At 41.9% G+C, this 20476-nt stretch overlaps 2 protein-coding genes across 4 annotated transcripts; one reads left to right on the top strand and one right to left on the bottom strand.

The window, feature by feature from the left end:
• Positions 1 to 11789: 11789 nt before the first annotated feature.
• Positions 11790 to 14195, top strand: LOC113307803 (G patch domain-containing protein 11-like). Of its 2 annotated transcripts, none has more exons than XM_026556254.1 (4): positions 11790 to 11981; positions 12065 to 12604; positions 13466 to 13531; positions 13675 to 14195. In XM_026556254.1, exons 1-4 carry the CDS (start codon positions 11850 to 11852, stop codon positions 13732 to 13734), a joined length of 798 nt encoding a protein of 265 aa, XP_026412039.1. In that variant the 5' UTR covers positions 11790 to 11849; the 3' UTR covers positions 13735 to 14195. The 2 variants fall into 2 exon arrangements, with proteins under 2 accessions (XP_026412039.1, XP_026412038.1); XM_026556253.1 differs by having other exon boundaries at positions 12062 to 12604.
• A 391-nt stretch (positions 14196 to 14586) lies between these two features.
• On the bottom strand, positions 14587 to 19153 carry LOC113314015 (squamosa promoter-binding-like protein 14). 2 transcript variants are annotated; one of them, XM_026562787.1, is made up of 3 exons: positions 18560 to 19153; positions 15969 to 16108; positions 14587 to 15504 (listed from the first exon to the last, which is right to left on the bottom strand). In XM_026562787.1, the coding sequence occupies exons 1-3, from the start codon at positions 19009 to 19011 to the stop codon at positions 14840 to 14842; spliced, it is 1257 nt and encodes a 418-aa protein (XP_026418572.1). In that variant the 5' UTR covers positions 19012 to 19153; the 3' UTR covers positions 14587 to 14839. The 2 variants fall into 2 exon arrangements, with proteins under 2 accessions (XP_026418572.1, XP_026418573.1); XM_026562788.1 differs by having other exon boundaries at positions 14587 to 15501.
• Positions 19154 to 20476: the final 1323 nt, after the last annotated feature.

The raw sequence follows: 20476 nt of genomic DNA, 5'->3' as shown, positions 1-20476 counted from the left end.
CAGACAAGGCGGAGGAAGGCTTGAAGAGGTGATGAAAGAAGCTAACTCCACGCCCCTAACTCATCGCCTGGCAAATACCCCCATTCCGTTAAAGTGCCTGTCCCAACTTTTGAATGCTATGACGGATCCAGTGATCCCGGCACATATCCGGTATTATAATCGTATCTTAGCCCGATGGAGTCAAAACGACGCCGTCCTCTGTAGGTATTTCCCATCAAGTCTGAAGGGATCGGCTTTGTTGGTTTGACAACCTGCCACCTGATTCCATCAACTCCTACGATCAACGCGCAGAGAAATTCTTGAGAACCTACATGTACAACAAAGCTGTCAACACCGGAATGGATAAACTTTTTTCTCTGGCAATTGGTTACAAGGAGAACACGAGGGAATACACCAACAGATGGCACAAGATCTGCCAAGCCATAGGGAGTGTGGATCCCGTAGTAAGCATCAACTGCTACAAGTGGGGATTAGACCGAATGAGTCCACTATTTGTTGAGATCCACGGAAGCGTACCTAAGACAGAAGGAGATCTTCGAATAATTATTGAGAAGTATGCTCGTCTTGAAGAAATCCAGCGTGAGAACCCGAGGGCACAAACGCAGAGGTCTCACCGTACCAATTCCGCAGAACAAACCAGCGGGGCCAAAAGAAATAGCTCAGTGGAACGACCGCACGAAGATAGGAAGGAACGAAGAGATGAACGACGAAAAGACGATCGAAAATTCGAAGATCAGGTTTACACGAAGCTCAATGCTAGCTACGCTCGGATCTTGCGAGAGATCAAAGGAAGGGAAAATTTGGAGTGGCCGTGGTCTAAGGGAAAACAGCCCCCAAGGACCGAGAAGTCTAAAGATTACTGTGAGTATCATTGCTTCAATGGACACCAGACCGAGAGAAATGCAAAAACCTCAAAATAATGATCCAAAAATTGATTGATGCTGGCGAACTCAAGCAATACATACGAAAGGAAGTCACCGAGGACAGATCCAAACGAACCAAGCAAGTCCAACTTCCAGAGGGAAACCGCACAATCAACACCATCTCGTGTTCCGAAGCCGCAGGGCCCTCACTTACAGCGCAGATAGGAAAGAGGCTACGAAAGCAATTCGAAGACCACTGCGAATTATATAAGATTGATGGCGTAGAGGTGGACGAGCACGAAGAGTGGATGGACGCACCTATCATCTTCGATACTGAAGATATCGAAGAAGATATGGAAGACCATAACGATCCCTTGGTCCTCACACTACCAGTGGCCGGATGTAACCTCAAAAAGATCCTCATCGACGGGGGAAGCTCAGTGAACGTTCTATTCTACGACGCCTTCAAACGGATGAAGCTCCATGATGAACAGCTGATGACCTCTTATTACACCATCTACGGGTTCAACGGAGCGCCCACAAAGCCATTGGGAGACATCGTGTTGCAGGTGAACGCCGGGCCCATGAAAGTAGAAACACGATTCAGCGTGGTAGACGCCCCATCCCCCTATAACGCCATTATTGGACGAAAGTGGGTACATAAACTCAAGGGAGTGGCAGCAACTTACTACCAATATCTCAGGTTCCCTACACCCGAGGAGAGTAATGGAAATCAAGGGAGATCGGGTCTCTGCAAAAGAGTGCCAGGCCACTCAGGATCGTATCAACAACGAACAGGAAGAGCAGCGAAAAACCCGAAGGATCAAAAATAAAGAAGCTGCGAAAGAAAAGGCCATAGACCTGTTCCTCAAGGAAACCGCAGGGAAGGGCTTGACAAAAGATGATAATGTCCTTAACACAGAGGCAAGTACTTCAGCAGCCAACGAAGGACAGAAACATACCAAATAGCAATTAAAGAACGTCCCAGTCCTTGGGGACCCGAAGCCGGTGTTCACACCAGTGGAGCCCGTAAAAGAAATCAACATAGGAACGGAAGAAAACCCGAAGATGATCAAAGTAGGGACCATAATGGACGAAAAGAGAAGATTCCTTAACCAAATTACTTAAAGAATACGCGGATGTATTCGCCTGGAAGTTAGGAGACATGCCGGGGATTGATCCAAAATAATCCAACACGAGCTGCGCATCAAACCAGGCACGCCACCTTTCAGGCAGAAAAAAGAAAAGTTGCACCAGAGTATCATAAGGCAGTAGTAGAAAAAGAACTTCGGAAACTACTAGAAGCAGGCTTCATCAAGGAAGTCAAATACCCTACATGGATCTCCAACATGGTCGTCGTTCCTAAGAAAAATGGAGGGGTTAGGATATGCATCGACTTTACTAACCTCAACAAGGCATGTCCAAAAGACAGCTATCCCCTACCGAGCATAGATCAACTGGTTGAAGCAGTGGAAGGGTACGAAGAGCTGTCATTCATGGACGGATATTCTGGTTACAACCAAGTAGCCCTGGCAGAAGAAGATCAACTACACACACATTCTACACCCCGCATGGCCTTTATTGCTACACTAGAATGCCCTTTGGACTTCGAAACGCAGGGGCAACTTACCAGAGAATGGTCGATGCTATCTTCAGGCCATGGATTGGTAGTACCCTAGAAGTCTACGTTGATGACATGCTCGTCAAAAGTAGGCTGCGCAAAGATCACCACCAGGACCTGAGAGATATTTTCGAAGCAATGAGGAAACATCACATGAAAGTAAATCCAGAAAAATGCACCTTCGGTGTCACCTCAGGGAAATTCCTCGGATATCTGGTAACAAAAAGGGGTATTGAGGTAGACCCCGCGAAGATTCAGGCCATAGTGGAAATGCCATCTCCGAAGAATTTAAAAGAAGTGCAAAAGCTCAATGGGTCCTTAGCAGCCTTGGGCAGATTTATTGCCCGATCCTCGGACAAATGCAAACATTTTTTCAATATTCTCAAAAAAGGGAGTAAGTTTGAATGGACCGCAGAATGCGAAGAAGCCTTCCAAAGAATCAAGGAACACCTGGCTTCAATTCCAATCCTGCAGAAGCCTGATCCTGATGAGGTTTTGGCATTGTACATAGCAGCGACAGAAGACGCAGTTAGCGCAGTGTTGGTCAAAACCAATACGAAGATAGAACAACCTATCTATTATGTCAGCAAGACCCTCAATTCTGCGGAAAGGAATTACACGAAGATCGAACAACTCATCCTGGCATTAGTATGGGCTACTCAAAAGCTGAGAACCTATTTCCTAACTCACTTCATCCGCGTCCCATGCAAAGCACCACTGGAAGCAGTCCTCAAAAGCGCGGGGAAAAGTAGGTAGAATAGCCAAGTGGAACACCCACCTGGACCAATTCAACATCATTCATGAAATTCAACATTCCCAAAAATCCCAAGTTTTGGCGGATTTCTTAGCAGACCTCCCCCTGGACAACGATGAAGAGATTAGGGGAATACCAGAAGCCGACGAGGAAAGCAAGGATCCAGTTGATGTCCTCGAACCCGCGAGTCAAAGACAATGGGAAGTCTTCGTTGATGGTTCCAAAAATAAGGAAGGGGCAGGAATAGGCATTGTCATCACCACCCCAACTGGAGAAAGGATCGTACAGGCACTCAGGTTAGAATTCAAAGAGCATACTAACAACATCGTCGAATACGAGGCAGTCGTACATGCCCTCCGCTTAATAATAGAGATGGGGGTAACTGATGTAAGACTGACAAGTGATTCGCAGCTTGTCATACGGCAAATAGGGCTCGAATACAATGTGTACGACGACACCCTCTCAGCTTACATGGCCTTGGTCCAAACATTGGCATCACAAATTCCGAACATCAAGTTCCGGCACTTATGCAGAAGGGATCTCAGGCACGCGGATGCCCTAGCATATATCATCCATGCTGAAGGACAAGAGTATCGAAGCTATCAAAATAACAAGGGTATACGAGCCTTCGATTGCATCACAATTTTCCTTTGCTACAAATCAAGATACAGTGGAAGAAAATATCGAAGATCAGGTGGGAGAAGACATCCGTGACGATTTTGACGAAGAAGATATCCTGTCAAGAGCAAATCAAGACGAAGATTTCAACAACGAAGATGATTGGAGAATGATGATCCATGCGTTTCTCAAGGATGGAACCTTACCCGCGGATCAAAACAAACCAGGAAAATACTCTCCAAAGTAGGAAGATATGATCTTCGGGATGGGATCCTGTACAAGAAATCTTTCCTCGGACCGTTACTACGTTGCTTATCCAGGAAAGAGGGGCATCGAATTCTAAACGACATCCATTATGGTGACGGGGAATCATAGCGGCATGAGATCACTAGCCGACAAAGCAAAAATGCGCAAGGATATTACTGGCCCACAATGATACAAGATGCTGCAAGAATGTCCCGACGATGTGAAGAATGTCAGCGTTTCGCCAAAAAGATACACGCACCAGCAACAACGTTGAATTCTGTGGATAGTCCGTGGCCATTTGCAAAATGGGGCATAGATATCGTTGGGCCTTTCATCGAAGGATCAGGGAAAAGACGATTTTTGATAGTAGCCACGGACTACTTCAGTAAATGGGTGGAAGCCAAAGCCTTAGCCAGGATCAGAGACGTGGACGTGTTTACTTTCATATTCCAAAACATTATTTGCAGGTTCGGCATACCAGCGGAAATCGTGTCCGATAATGGTAAACAATTACAGGGGAAAAACATAGACATGCTCTTCGACACTTTCAAAATAAGGAAAAACAAGTCCACCCCCATATACCCTCAAAGCAAACAAGCGGAAGCTACTAACAAGACCCTCGCCCTTATCCTCAAAAAGCAATTAGACGAACACAAGGGGCGATGGTGTGAACAGCTACACAATGTATTATGGGCATACAGGACAACACGAAGATCTGCCACTGGGGAGTCCCCATTTCTCCTCACTTATGGAGCTGAAGCAGTCATCCCAACAGAGATCCTCATGCCAACCACAAAGACCGAAGCATGGGAGAAAAATCTCACAACAGACATGATGTTAGAGAGACTGGACGACCTGGAAGAAAGGAGGGAAGCAGCATTGCAAAAGATGGAAAATTATCAACGGAGACTAGCGAGAGAGTACAACAAAAAGGTTAAGCTTCGAAAATTTTGTAGAAGGGCAGTATGTGCTAAGAACAATCCCGCAGTATCAACGAGAGAAGAAATGGGGAAAGTTAGCACCTACATGGGGAGGACCTTTTATAATACACGACATTGCGGGAAACGGTTCCTACTATCTTCGCAATCTGAAAGGCGAGGTCCTCCGGCACCCTTGGAATGCTAAATGGCTCAAACCGTACTACCCATAGGAGCAGCGCAGCTTTGCATCTGCGTGAAGAATACCAGAAGAAGAAGGCAGCGTAACCGCTTTACATGTTTCTATCTCTGGACGAGGAGTAGCAGGCCTCAACCTATCAATCAAACAAACTTTTTGGGAAATCTTCAAGCAAACGAAATGGTCAAAAGGCCCGCTGGGTGAACGCATGTACATTACATAATAAATTAACAATATTGGGGAAAGTAGTTAATCTACAATCTCTCAGGGCTCCCCTATCAGTGTCTATGAGTGTAAGACCAGGGGGAAGGCACCCAGCAAAGAGATACCCAACCAATTTTAAGGCAGCGGGTCGACGGAATGGGTGCATGTAAATATTTCAAATAAGCATTCCATATCCTAGAACGCTGCCTCGGCCCCCACCGTTTGGGAATCCTCTGGCCCAGGATTCGCCAGCGGGGTGACAGGTCTCAAGACGATCACGAAGGTATTTACCTTCGGTGTCGCACCCAAACACTCTCAACTTTTTACAAAGCAAGTTATTTCTAGTTTAACACTTCACAATACTTAAAATAAAAATGAATTGATAACGCAGGTATGCCAAAAGGATGATCCATTTCATAAAGAGTTGATTACAAGTTCAGCAAATAAGATAAAGCAGGAAACACAAAAAAATGATCCGAAATTATATAATCAACAAGGATCAACTTTCTATGACTAATAAAAGAAATCTACTTGGACGATACAGCTCCATCAACAGGGTTGTCTCTGCGAGATGAAGGTACGCTACCACCTGAAGAAGGCCCAGAAGAACCAGGCAAGGGCGCGGGAAGGGGACGACGCGGATAATTCTTGACAAGACCATGTTCGACTTTAAGATCAAGTTCAATCTTATCTAGGACTTTGTTGGTCTCTTCAGCCAACTGACATCGAGCTTTATAAGTGATAACAGCGGTCCGCTGGTTGGCCTGAGACAGCAATGCAGATAGGCGTTCCGCCTCTTTGGAGGCAATCTCTGCTTCCTCACGAGACGCGGCCAACCCTTTGAAATAGTTGGCTTGTCCTTCCTGCTGCACTAAGGCAGATTGAGTTTTTTTAAGCTCATCATTTGCTGCGTGAAGCTGTCCCTCGAGTGCTGAAAACAAGAAATACCAAGGGGTTAAAACGAAGAAATAACAGAATCACACTCGATAAAACGAGGTTATACCTTCGACATTAGCCGAAGCCTCTTCATACTCATTAACAACTGCGTCCCGAGCCTCATCAAGAAAGTCATATTCGTCGGATAGTTTCTTATAATCCGTTTGAAGGTTCGTAAGAGCAAATTGACTCGCGTCTAAGTCTACCTGCTTCATTGAATCCAAGTGACGAAGATGGTTGACTTCGTCATTCATCTCCCCCATCCTTTTATGGAGTCGATACACATTCACTTCAAGATCTCTTTCAGATTCCACTTGGCGAGCAACATCAGCTCGAGACGCTGCTAGGGCTTTACTAAGAGCACCAACCTCAGCCCTAGCATTATCTCTTTCCTCGGAAAATGCAGCATACTATCCCTAACCCCGGGGCCTAAGAAAGAACGAGCCTGTTGTAACTCTCCTTCCAAAAAGCGCACTCTAGCCTCTAAGTCCGAAGCATGTCCTCGAGCATCACGCAGGTTGTCACGCGTCCATAGCAGCGTACCATTAAACAGACAACGGTCATGATTGTACTTATTTTGCATATCAACCATCAGTGTTCGCTTTTCACGCCACTCAGCTGCTAAGGCGTTGTGCTCATCAGCACGAGCATTCCACTTTACGGCTTCGCTTTTCAACTTACCCACCAACTCTGCAATGCGGGATTTCTGTCGTTCCCTTTCTTTCCGAAGCCATATGAGCTCGGGGACTCCACCCACTGAAGATAGGGTGGGGAGACTGAGACAGAACACCAAAGTACAAATAGGGAATCACGAGGAGTAAAAGACCAATAAAAAATACGAACCTGTGAGGGACGATACATTTCTGCGAGCTTGCTCCAATTCGTTGCGGACTATAGCAAGTTCCGAACGGAGACTCTCCTCGGCATTACCCAGCCGCTCCTTTTCCTTCAGGCGACCCTTCAGTTCACTTATTTCCATCTCGGCCGCAGATAGTTCTTCTTCTCTATGACGAAGCTTAGCCTCCAACTTTAAAGACTTTGCTTTAAAGAATTGGTATAGAACATGGTTACAATGTTCGCTCCTCATCATCTATGTCACAAACAACAAACATTATTATACCCAAGGGATCGGATATCGCGAAGAATACAATGTTCGTATATCATGAGGGAATCAGTACAAGGATTTACCTCTAAGACACGATGCTGGGGAAAACCGTATTGGTACCCATCAGCTATGGCCATCATATCAGCAACAGAGGAGGGAGGGTCAACCACTAAGTTAGCTTCTGAAGCTCTCAGATTCTTCTCCCACATCTCAGCAACGCGGACTTCAGAAGACACTTGCATCATCTGACGAGTATAAGCGTCAGAATTCTTACCACTGGGGCAGGGTTGGGGACGAACATCAGATTTTTCTTCTTAAGCCAAGCCAAAATGGCATCTTCGCCTTCAGGCAATAGCGAGTAAGGGAAATTCTCTGGAGGAGATTCAACCGCAGACTTCCCTTTGGCTATTCTCCCCTCATTCGCAGAAGTCTCGACATCACCAGCCTCAGTATGACCACCGGCGTTTTCAGCCTGCTGACCGGTGGCATCTTCCCCAAGCACATCCAAATCATCATTTGGGGAAAGCAATGAGAAGTCTTCTGCAAGACCCATGGCAGCATTCACATCAAAGGATTCCCCGCGGAATATATCCTACCGAAAGAAAATTCAGGGGAAATAACGGGCAGAGTACCCACACCAACAATATTATCGCCAACAGGGGCAGATCCACCCCCGCCAGTACCACCACACGGTAATATTACCCTCAGACTCACCATCACCACCCGCGGCAATTCTTCTTCACCATCACCACCGCGACAACTTCTTCTTCACCATTACCACCTTCGTCATCAGGGTGAGAAGTGTCGGTACGCTCTTCTCCATCGGACATTTCTTCATCCTCAGCATACCCTTCGTTTACAGGACTCGTAACCTCCTCATAAACCTCAGCCTCACCGGTAACCACAGTAGAAGATTGTTTGGGTCCAAGTTTCTTCTTCTTCGACACCTACAAACCAGTACACATCCCCACAAAGGCTCATTTTTTCCCTCACTTCAAAAATGAAAATTATTTCAAGCAAGGAAAAAGGGGCAAATAGAATAGAGAATATAAGAAGAAACTATACCTTGGCAGCAGCAGCACTCTTCGGTGGATGGGTAGCACCAGAACCCTCCTCCTCATCTCCATCAACGACATCAAGAGCGTAAGGAAAATTCATGCCCGCGAAATTCGGACGCCAAGGACAGAAATCTCCATAACGAGCAGGAGGAGTTTCACGAGGCTTGCTGTTTTCAGAAGGACGCCAACCGCGCGGACCAGGAATCCAACCATAAGCCCAAGGACCAACTACCTCAATAACAGTAGCATGCCATTCATAATCATGGTCACGCTTAATCCTTTCACGAGCAGGAAAGAGTTTCCGTTTAGCAGATCCCTCAGTACCAGGAACATACTTCAGCTTGGCATCACTCACCTCACTCAAAAGACGAATTTCACCACGGGAGCAGCAATTACGAAGACTAACACTCCACGGCTTACGGTTTCTACTGTTGACATAATCCCCAAAGGAACTGTTAAAATTCTGAGGAGTGTACCACTCTCTCTCAGCAGGATTTGGAACATAGCAGGTCATCATAGTCTCTCCCTTGCTTCGCAGGTAACATTCCTTCAGTGAACGAAGATAATTCCCAGATAGTTGTGACACGGAACGATTATGAGTGTTGTGGAAGAGCCTTCGCGACTAGCCAACACGTCATAATAAAAGGAGTCACCCGACTTATATAGGGGCAACATGAGACCCGCCTCGAAGGCTCCAACCGTAGTCAATAGATGAAACTCGTCAAACTGATACTTAGCAAGGAGCTCGTAAGTGATATCATCGTCAGGGGCATAGAAGCGAACCTCAAAAGCTTGAAGCTCATGTTTTTCCTTGAACATCTCAAGATCAATATGCTTGAAAGTGACCTTCTTCTTACCAACTGAAATGTTGCGTATCACGGGGACAATTTCTTCTTCTTCTGCGGAATCAGAAGTAGGACTCAATTCCGAAGCTTTCCTTTTAGAAGGAAGATTTTTAGACGGATCAGCTCTCGACATAGTACCCTTGGAGTACTTCCCTTTGAAAGAAACCGTGGGAGGAGGCGGCAAAGATTTCTGCGGAGGCACTGAAGGAGGAGCCATAGAACGAAGGGGCGGAACATCCAATGTTTCATTACGAGGAGGAGGAGCCCGCGTACTCCTAGAGTCATCACGAGGGGGAGCCTGCGTAATCCTAGAATCTTCACGAGGACGAGAAGGGGCACGGTTAACAGCATACCTAGACCCAGAAGGACCCTTCGGCACATCCCCTTTCTTAGTAGGCACAACCTTCGCACCAGAGGAAGATGAAACCCTATGACCCCGAGGATCCGATTGCGAAGACTTGTAAGGACCTTCCCCAAGTGGAGATCTGTCAGAATCTCGACGCGGAAGGTATCTTGGCGGACTAGACGACGGGGTTTGGTAAGAAGCCCGCGGACGATCAGACATATCTACAAGGAAACACAAAAACAATTTAGAGAAGAATACGAGGAGATCACTAAAGATCAAAAAAACCCATAATTGATGGTTCATCCGGATAAACATTAAAAACCCTAAGAACTAAAAATAACCAGAAATACTCCATCAAACTCCAGGGATAATATTTAGATACAGACTCACAGACTTTGTAACAAAGAACAGGGGCAAGCATATATGCTTCGACATGTGTGTTCTTCATCACAAAGCCAAGAATACAGCAGCAGGAAACAAACGGGTAGATACATAGATAAATCAATGATGAACAACTAATGAAAAACCCCATACCTGTATAGAAGAGGACGACAAGCACCGACCACAGTCGAAGAAAGGAGGATCAGAGATATCAAAAGCTAGTTGTCTGCGATACAGGGGCAACAACAGTCGAGAGCGAAAGAGACAGAAAATTGAATGTTGTTATCTTCCTCACAAGAATGACGATAATAAATGACTAAAGAACAAGAATAGAAAACAAAGAAAGGATGAACACTGACAAGAAGAGGATAAAAGTTTTTTTTTCACATTCTCTTTCCTATTTATAAAGCTAGAGAAGACAATAATTGTCCCTCGTACCAAGGAGCAGTTATGGGGAAAGTTAATGCAAAGTGGGAAACGTGCCCGTATTTATAGGGGAAGTTATTTCAGGAGAGATAAAACGTGTAGGACGACCTTTCTTCTTCTAAATTGCAAAATGCGCCGAAGTCAGAAGAAGAGGGGAAAATTGTATGTACACCTTTCATCATCCACCACGTGTACAGAAAGAGACACGTGGAAAGCATGCAAAACAAGATATCAAAACATGATAACAAGCATCTCATCAGAAGATGCCACCGGTCAGCAGATCTGACGGTCAGGGACAAAGGATCACAGAGGTATGATGGCTTAGAGGAGCACCAGATAATACCCCTGGGGTGTTAATACACCCAATCCCGAGGAAGATCCCAAATCAAAGGCTGAGAGGAAGTTTGACTGACACAGATGTGACCAGACAAATAGACACTTGTCTGACACGAGCAGACATCCATCTACCCGCATTAAATACCAAAGAGATATACACGTGTCAATCAGCTCGTGGAAGAGGCGAGGATAACCCTTCGCATTCAAGCTTAGGCCGCAGCATATGCCGAAGACCTCTGCGTAATGGGCACAAAGCACAAGAAGATAAGATTACAACGGCACCTCAGAAGTAGGACCCACGTTCCAACCCTATAAATACCCCTCTCCACTAAGAGAGAAGGGGTCGACCGATCCAGAAAAAAGATAGGAGAATATAGGAGAGAGAAATAGGAAGAGTAAGTGATCCCCCTACTTCCACAGACCTATGTGTACTCTAAAGTCATTTGACTATCTTTGTAATCATTCAATACATAGTGAAACACCAACCCCGTGGATGTAGGCCTTAGTGCCGAACCACGTAAATCTTTGTCTCATTTATATTTCAGCACTTTACATTCAGCATTGAACGTCATGTGCTTTACATTTATGTTTGATTCTCTGTTTATCCCTTTTATACGAACATTATTCATGATAATATTCGACTAGACAATGACAAGCCCAAAGGCTTAGAGTCGATGAATCGATATAATCATCCCTTTTACATATACGATGTGCGATTTCAGAATTAGAATGTATGCGAATATTGTTTGTGAACACGTGGATGGCTTTGAGATTTATGTGTTCACACAAGGTCAACCACAATCAAGGGTATTTATAACATTCCCTTAATTTATTATATCAGACTTGTCGGATTTGTACCCGATTTTTCAAACACCAATGTTGCCAAATAAATGGGTGAGAGGTCCGGATCCCCAATCCAATTATTGACCCAATTACTTATGAGTCAGTGTACAATAGAAGAGTTAATATGGTTTAAGGAGTCTCCAAACTAACAATGACCATATCTTCTGAAGCTTCATTAATGGCGGACAAAGGTATAACTGATGAGGATGATTACATGGCCGATCTCTCCATCTTTCTTCCTCCTGAAACTTCTCAAAATCCTGCCAAAGTTCCACTCAGAAAGGTAAGTATAGATTTCATAATCACTCTTAGTTACTCTTCCTTCTAATTTGTTTCATCTAATTATCTTCGTATTTTTCTCAGAAGAACTTAACCTCTAAACGCATAACTCATGAGCCTTCGAATAAAAAATCTAAAACCCTAAATTGGCAAGAACGAAGGAAATTAGATAGAGAAAGAAAGCAACGAGAGGAAGATGAGAAAACCCTAACCAACATGGAATCTGCAATTCCCCAATCAAATATTGGTTTCAAAATGTTGAAGCAAATGGGTTACAGTCCAGGTTCATCATTAGGAAAGAGCGGGTCAGGTCTGGCTGAACCAGTTGGAGTTGAGATAAGGCGTTCTAGAGCTGGGATTGGTAGAGAAGATCCAGTCAAGGAGAAAGTTAAGAGAGAGGAATTTAGAGCTGGAAAGAAGAAAGAAGAAGTTGAGGGTTTGATTGTTGAATTTGGTTCTAGGCAGAAATTGCAGTGGAAAAGCAGAAGACTTGTTTATAATTACCATAAGGCTACAGCTGTTCTCGATCAACTGGAGAATAAAGAGATCATTGAACCAATTAAGAAGGAAGGAGAAGATGAACAAGAGGAAGAAGAAGAAGAAGAAGAAGAAATAATCACAGAAGAGGTACATTTCCCTATTTATGTTTTCATGAGTTTGTTTGGTTTAAATTTGGAATTAGTTCTAGTTTTTATGCATGAAACTGAACTTTGGTAGAGTTCAGTAATCAATTTGGTTATGTTGAATTCTCAGCTATTTGGTGCATATATCAGTCGAAATCTCAAGTGTTAAGACTACAAAGTTAGTTGTACTGTTAAGCAAAATTCTGGTAACCAGTTTGGAAAGTTAGGTTTTGGTTTGGCCGATTTACTTTCTGTCTGAAATTTGAGTCTCGGTCAAGCTGTATCACTTATCAATTTGGTCTTTTTAGCATCAATCGAGTAAAACTTGATAATGTCCACTTTAAGGAGTTAGTGCCTCGTCATTAAGCAATGGTGACTCAGTTTGAAAGCCTATTTTGAACTGATTGTTTTAAGAAAATGCATTAGCAAGTTTGTGCATAATTAACTCCTATAGTGTGAAGAAATGCTGATTTGGCTTTAGTAAGTTTCTGAAATTAGTAGCTAAGAAAACTGACTTAATGTTTAAAAGCTAATATTTGGAATTCGACTTGGTTTCCAATTTGTCCATCATTAAGTTATTGGAGGTTTGTTCAGTGTCTCGAGAGCTATAATTTAGAGTTTAGACTTACAGTTGCTCTTTATGCTTTTCTGTTTTCTACTAGTTGGTTTATAATGTGTACATCTTCAATCATGATCGAAACCAAAACAAATCTACCATATAAGCAACAGATCCATGCAGTTTGGACCTTGTAGTCGTGACTGTATCATCTCCCTGCCAGTTTTTGTCTTGAGAAGATACATTTGTGTTGATATTTCAAATAGTTTATTCCGCAGGAAGTGACAGTTAAGGTTTTCATGTATGCAGGATTTACTTGAGATATTAGTTAAGCTGCGGGACAAGCATAGCTACTGCCTCTTCTGCGGATGCCAGGTGAGCTACTTGATTATTTATTTAAATCTCGTAGGTTCAATAGGTGTTTAGAAACGCTTGTGGGCTTCTTTGCTGGAGTTCTTATAAGTCATCCATTTGTTCTGATTGATTCTCTAATACACAATCCCATTTTTTTGTTTTAGTATGAATCACTCGAGGCACTGTCATTGAGCTGCCCTGGAATCGATGAAGACGATCATTGAATCAAAATATCAGATAGTTCAGCATCTCCAGAATTCCAGCCACTCGACTGTAAATTATGTACTGAGGATTTGCTCCTTTAGAACCAAGTACAGAACCAGGAGATGTTGTGTTTGTTACAAGCCACCACAGGCCTGCAACAGATGTCATGGTGTACTGAACCAGAGCCAGCTTGGATTTGAGTACTTCTGCATGTCCTAAGAACCAGAATGTAGTTATGGCAGTTATCAAGCTTCATTTCATTGGTGATGCTGGTCTCCCTTTTAGGATGTGATGCTGCTCTGTATTAAGTTCTCACTAGAATCATGGATAGAAAATTCCATGAAAATTTTGTCAAATTCTGACAGTTATACCTGATGCCTGTCCATAAAACTAATCATTGCTCCTATTGGCAATTTGTATCATTTTATTGATCAGATATACTGTGGTAGCTACATCATTCTTGAGCTGCTTTATTTTCCCATATGTATGCCATGGTCCCGATCCATTCCTTACTGAGACCTTTGAAGGTCTAAAACTGCTGCCCAGCATCATTAAACCAACTTAATTGTTTACTTTGATGGCCGAACCATAAGTACTTGGTTTCTGCAATTTACTCAGAGATTGTTGCACACCCCCTCTATGAAAGTTGGCTTGCATCTCCTGAGCCTTTTCTGCCCTTGATAGTTGATGTGTTGCGACATGTTTTAAATAGAAGATGTTATTGACATCTCAGTCCAACTTCCTTCCATGTTACTGATAAATAGCTCATGTTTTGATACCCGACTGCTTGTCACAGATGTTAAAAATGAATAAACCCTGAGACTGCCGTATAATCTAGAGGGAGTTATCACACGCACAAACACAAAAAGAAAGATACTCATAAAAGAAGATTATTAATTAAAGTTCAGCATCCAAGCCCAGGTTTGGCATTTGCTTATACAACTCATACAACCTAAAAAGAGCACTTCAATAAACAAGGTTTCTGGATTCAAGCAATTGTACCTTGAGATATGCCCCAGAAATACAGTCAATTTAGCAATCGCCACAGAAGCGTAACTATAAGGATGTCTTAGCAAATCTGGTTAATACATGCCCGAGAAACTCTTACATTAACCAGATGCATCTCTACAGAGACCAGTGCATCTGTTGAACTGACGATGTGTCATAAGCCCTGGAGTGAGCAAGTTCCATGTACTGCCTATTTTCCACAGCATGATGAGCTAACTCGAGCTCGCCACCAGAAAACTGATGGTTGGCATTCATGGGTTGTGAAGTAACCTGCCCAAGGCCCAAATCATGATGGTGCACTTCATGAGAATTGCCACGACCACCACCTTCATCGTTACCCTTAAAAGCCCACGAGCTAACTGTGTAGCTATTACTAACAGCACCTTGATTCGGTGCTGTTGATTGAGATACCATTGGAGCCCCTTCGCCGTTCATTAAGTTATTAACAGAAACACTAGACGAAGCTTGGTTATTTCTTGGGTCCCATGATTGGTTTGACAGAAGAGAGAGAGCACAGCCGGAGTCGGAGACTCCAGCAAAACACTCACCCGGAGGTATTCTAGAACTGGAAAAAACGGACCCACCTGCTGCAGATGAACCTTGCATATAAGTGTGGGACCCCTGATAGAAGACATTTGCTGGAGGATACTGCAGTGCGAGAAACTTTCCTGTAGCACTGGGTTGATCAGCACTCGTCCTTGAGGTTGTCCAGCCATCCCTTCCAGACATTCTTGGATATGCGGCAAAGTCCATTACAAAGCCACCGCCTCTGCTGCTATCTTCTGTCAGACAATATTTACGGAACAGTTGAAACCAACTCACCAAATAAGTAGCGATCAAAAATAGACACAAGAAGAACCAATGACAACCATCAGGACTTCACTGCCATGTCCAAAAGTTCCTAAATTTTTGTTAAGGTTAATTCTGAAGATGACTCAAAATTTTATACAAGGAAAGTAGTTTATGATAATTACCGCTTCAACAAAAAGAAACTCCATAACAGTTTTCAGATTTAAAACCAAACATGTTTTGACTATCAAAGTATTAAAGCATAACCCGTTCCATCCTAGGTTATGAAATCAGTTTTTATATCACAAACTAATGGTGGCTTTATCCAAAGGATGCATAGCATATCCAAAGACTTCTAGCCAACTTTATCTATATTTCAGACCAGCTTAGTTGAGCTTGTCAGGCTTGGTTTTTCCTGCCCTAGTTTGTACCCATGATTTATATGTTACTATCTCACCTTGAAGAGATGCTGAAAGTCTACCATAGCGTGAAGATAACAAAGATCCAGGTTGCGGCTTCCTGCGACGCTCATTGTGGCCAGCTAGACGTCTACGGCAACTGCGCTTTCCTTGGTCAAATTCAGGGAGCTGATGAAATCTGTGCACAAGCTACCCAATAAGTCATAAACCTAAAAACATAGAGAACGAGGTATATCCAGTGTCTGATCAAAAGATAGCATGAAATACGCAAATATACTTACAACTACATGAATAGAAAAAATCATGATTCGGCACTTTAAGAAAGACTCCCAACTAACATGACAATTTAATTAAATGACACTATGACAGTAGTCCTTAACATGACGGCAAAAACGTCTGCATTCAGTGTATCAGACTTCAACATATTTGGATAAATGCTAATCCTCATTGATACTTCTACTGGTTGTTTGAATATGGCAGAACATTATCTGTTTGAAGCATGCTTGTACACCGATTCCAGTACCAATTGCTAAAAAATTCAAAATGATTGAATTATATCCGCAGAAACGATATTTAGCATTCGAATTAATTTGAATGATTGAATCAATTTACTTATGAAAGTGTAGGGGTCAAAGCTCATTCCAGTTAATTTGAATCATTTAGCAGCCAAACTAAATATTACACAGAATATGCACTGGAAGACCATACGACAAAGACATTTATTTATTTTTTCCATCAGTGCATGAAAAAGAGATTAGTTTTCCAATCCAAAAAGAAGCTCACTATTGATAATACAATTCAGCTTATAGAAATCCTCAAATCGCCATTATACCCTTCAAAAAAAAAAAGGATCCCCTTCTCTATCACATTGAGCAGTTGGTATGATAGATTGGGAAAAGTTGCACGGTTATGTCAAATAAAATGCTACTTGGCTAAAATCAGTGAGCATGCCATAGACAGTTAAGCAGCGCATTGAAGTTTCTTGACGTATGAGTTTAGAAACCATGAAGAGATTAGCTTTAAAAGATCCCAAATGTCTCTGTATAACATGGTGCTAGAGGTTACCAAAATCACTCAAGGCAAGAACATAAGAATAGTATACAGGACCACGCCTCACAACGAGTAGTTTCAAAACCAAAACATTGACTATCCAAAAGTCTATACAACTATTGCTAGACTTCTAGATCTTCGAAAACTTCAAATTAGAAAATGATATTTTTATAAAGCATGGATAATTTAGAAACTGGATAGGACTTTCTGTGTCTAAGTACAACTCCTATTTTTATTCCGAACTTCTCACATTTCCCATCCTGGCCATGCCAACATCATAGTTCCCTATTGGCTATTTAAGAGACACAGTACAGAGTTAAGAACTCAGTTTGTTTTTTCTTTCCGGTACTTGACTTGTAAACGTCAAGTTTTGGCACAACGTGAAAAAGATGAGAAAGCACTGTCGGTGACAGCTTTAATTAACATAAAATCACCTTGGCTCAGAGTTACTCTCAACCTCTCAAGTAATAAGGCAACCAGGACAAGAGAAGCATAATAATCTCCTCTCCTCTACTACCTTGATTTGGGATTTTCCAAAACTATGATGACTCTCCTGCAAACAACTACCAAGTGTCTCCTGCATAATGATTGAATCAAAACCTTCAGAACAGCATTATTTTTCTACTTTAATTTTTTTTTCTTGCTTACAATATTAAAATGCTGTATTTTTTTATTCTCTTTAATCCTTCCATTAATTTAAGGAAGGGTTTTCTCAACCATTCCCTTCCACTTGGATATCTGCATTTGACTTGTATACCAGGAATAGGAACAGGAGTTTTGAAACAAATCTATTACAGCCTGATTCATTCACTACGGATCATTGTGCTTGCACTGCTTCCAAGTTATGTGAGGATTATTGGGTGAGCTATTCATCATCATTGTCGCTTCTACCTCATACCAGCAGTATGATCAATGTCTACTGTAATCAATCCTTGTCTAAATATTATAACTACAAGTTCATAACACACAAACTAGCTATAAAAGTTTTCTCAACAAAGGGAAAAAAAAGAAAGTAAAAGACTCCAAAAGATATTGGTGGAGGTGATATTCTAGTCATTCAAAAAAGACATTTAAATTGTATCAACCCAACATTGCCTTATCCACGAAGTCCAAAACCACCACTATGAATAAAAGGTATTATTGCTAGTTTCCTAGTTGTTTTCCAACTATACAGCCATTTATACTGTATCTAAGACGTCCCTTCAGAAAGCTGTCAATCTTTTTCCAAATGATCAACAACAATAAAACAGGTCTACTTTAGGCAAAACACAAATTCTAATTTGAAAGTAAACATACCTTAAATCAACACATACGTGACTTGAAAGATTTTCTCTCAAGAACTTACTTCTAACTAATCAAAGTTCAATAATTAAACTAAATTCATAACAAAAGACGACCAAAGTGGCCAAGAAAATCAAAAATAACCAACAACAAGAAAACACATAACACAAACCCTATTTCATGATCAACCAAAATGAAGAACAAATAAGTAGAAACACCCAACAAAAGAATCAAAACCTGATAAAAAAATCATACTCAACAGATCAAAAATATAAAAGATATTGAGAAAATAACTAACCTACTACACTGTTGACAAAACCTTTGTTCCAAACCAGCAACAATGACCTTAGGAGACTTAGAATGCATGGCACAAACTTTATGCCTTGAATAATAAGCTTTAATATCACTCAGATCCAGCTTACAACCTTCCACTTGACATCTCGGAGGTTGCCCTCCTTGGACAACATTTCTTCTGTTTCGAGACGTCGCCGGCGTCGGCGGTGATAACGGAATCCCATCAGGAACACAAATAGACGTCGAACCAGCAACGGATTTAGCTGAAACTCCAATACCCACATCTTCAAAATAAATTTTCTTACCAAATTTCAAACCGTTGAGAGAAGATGAATCAGATGAAACCGCCGTAACACCAGCACCTCCCCCAGCACCAGCAGCACCTCCACCCTTGGAAGAGGATGATGATGATGACACACCGAAATTATTATTAGAACCTGAACCAACAATATCCATCGAGGGTTTTGGTATTTCTTCTTCTTCTTCTCTGTTTTAGGTATCTTCATCCATGGTTACTTTTTTGGAACCATCAAATAGTTAACAATAAAAATAATAATAATAGGTTTCCACAGAGAGAAAGAAAGAAAGAAGAAAGCCAAAGAGGGGGACGGGTGTTTATTATTTTTATCTTTATAGCTTAAAAAGGGGTGAGAGTGAGAGCAGTAAGAAAGCTGATGGTGGAGAGAGAGAGACATGATAGTGAAAAGAAACACAAGCTAGCTCGGGGTTAAAGCTGTGTTGTTTGTTGTGTTTACTGGTCACTTCTACTGTATAACCATCTCTATCTCTCTCTCCGGACATTTTGGTGGTGCACTATAAAGCCGACAGCTGCTCCTCTGAGGGCCATGCCAGCTCCTCTTGCTGCTCTAGTACTAGTACTATTCTCTCTGTATCTCTGTCAAAATTATTGTTGAGAAGAAATATGTAAACAGGTCCAAGACAAAAGAGTAGAAAGAGAAAGAAAGACAGACGGACAGTGAGTGAGTGAAAAATCAACACAGGATTCTAAGTACTTTTTGCCTTTTGGGTACTGTTCCTTTGGACCTCTATATTTCCTATCGTTTTTAGGGGCTATTAATGAATTAGGGGCCAACAATAAAACAAAAAATTTCACCCAATCCTAAATTGTGTTCATCCCTTATTTCCCATATTTCATAATGACAAAATTATCCTTCGATATTCGGTAGTTTGAGCATAAAAAATTTTTGAGGAATTTTTTTTTTTTGGCTTTTTCGAACTTTGGTACAACCATAATCGGTAGTAAAGTGTGTTACTTTAACTTCCGAATGTATATTGGTCACAAAATGAGATTTTTCCAAAATCCTTTAATTTTCGACTTTGGTACAACCATAATCGGTAGTAAAGTGTGTTACTTTAACTTCCGAATGTATATTTGCCCCAAAATGATATTTTGCCAAAATCCTTAAATTTTCGAACTTTGGTACAACCATAATCGGTAGTAAATTGTGTTACTTTAGCCTCCGAATATATTCATTTTTTGAATCTTAGTACTACCATAATCGGTAGTAAATTTAACTTCCGAATGTATATTGTCCCCAAAATGAGATTTTGTCAAAATCCTAAAATTTTCGAACTTTGGTACTACCATAATCGGTAGTAAAGTGTGTTACTTTAACCTCCGAATATACTAAATTTTCGAATTTTAGCACTACCATAATCGATGGTAAATTTAACTTCCGAACGTATATTGGCCCCAAAATGAGATTTTGCCAAAATCCTAAAATTTTCGAACTTTGGTACTACCATAATCGGTAGTAAAGTGTGTTACTTTAACCTCCGAATATACTCAATTTTCGAATATTAGTACTACCATAATCGGTAGTAAATTTGATTTCCGAATGTATATTGTCCCCAAAATGTGATTTTGTCAAATCTTAAAATTTTCGAATTTTGGTACTAC

The sequence above is a fragment of the Papaver somniferum genome, chromosome 9 (genome assembly GCF_003573695.1).
Source record: "Papaver somniferum cultivar HN1 chromosome 9, ASM357369v1, whole genome shotgun sequence".
NCBI classification, from domain to species: Eukaryota; Viridiplantae; Streptophyta; class Magnoliopsida; order Ranunculales; family Papaveraceae; genus Papaver; species Papaver somniferum.
This window is presented reverse-complemented; position numbering and strand designations above follow the sequence as displayed.

Bases quoted from the DNA above. Each gene is read 5' to 3' on its own strand.
- LOC113307803 (XM_026556253.1), top strand. From the start codon at position 11,850: ATGACCATATCTTCTGAAGCTTCATTAATGGCGGACAAAGGTATAACT. The intron at 12,605-13,465 runs GTACATTTCCCT...TCATGTATGCAG, and splicing joins AAGAAATAATCACAGAAGAG to GATTTACTTGAGATATTAGT. The intron at 13,532-13,674 runs GTGAGCTACTTG...TTTTTGTTTTAG, and splicing joins GCCTCTTCTGCGGATGCCAG to TATGAATCACTCGAGGCACT.
- LOC113314015 (XM_026562787.1), bottom strand. From the start codon at position 19,011: ATGGATATTGTTGGTTCAGGTTCTAATAATAATTTCGGTGTGTCATCA. The intron at 16,109-18,559 runs GTTAGTTATTTT...GCTTGTGCACAG, and splicing joins TTTTGTCAACAGTGTAGTAG to ATTTCATCAGCTCCCTGAAT. The intron at 15,505-15,968 runs GTGAGATAGTAA...ATTGTCTGACAG, and splicing joins ACTTTCAGCATCTCTTCAAG to AAGATAGCAGCAGAGGCGGT.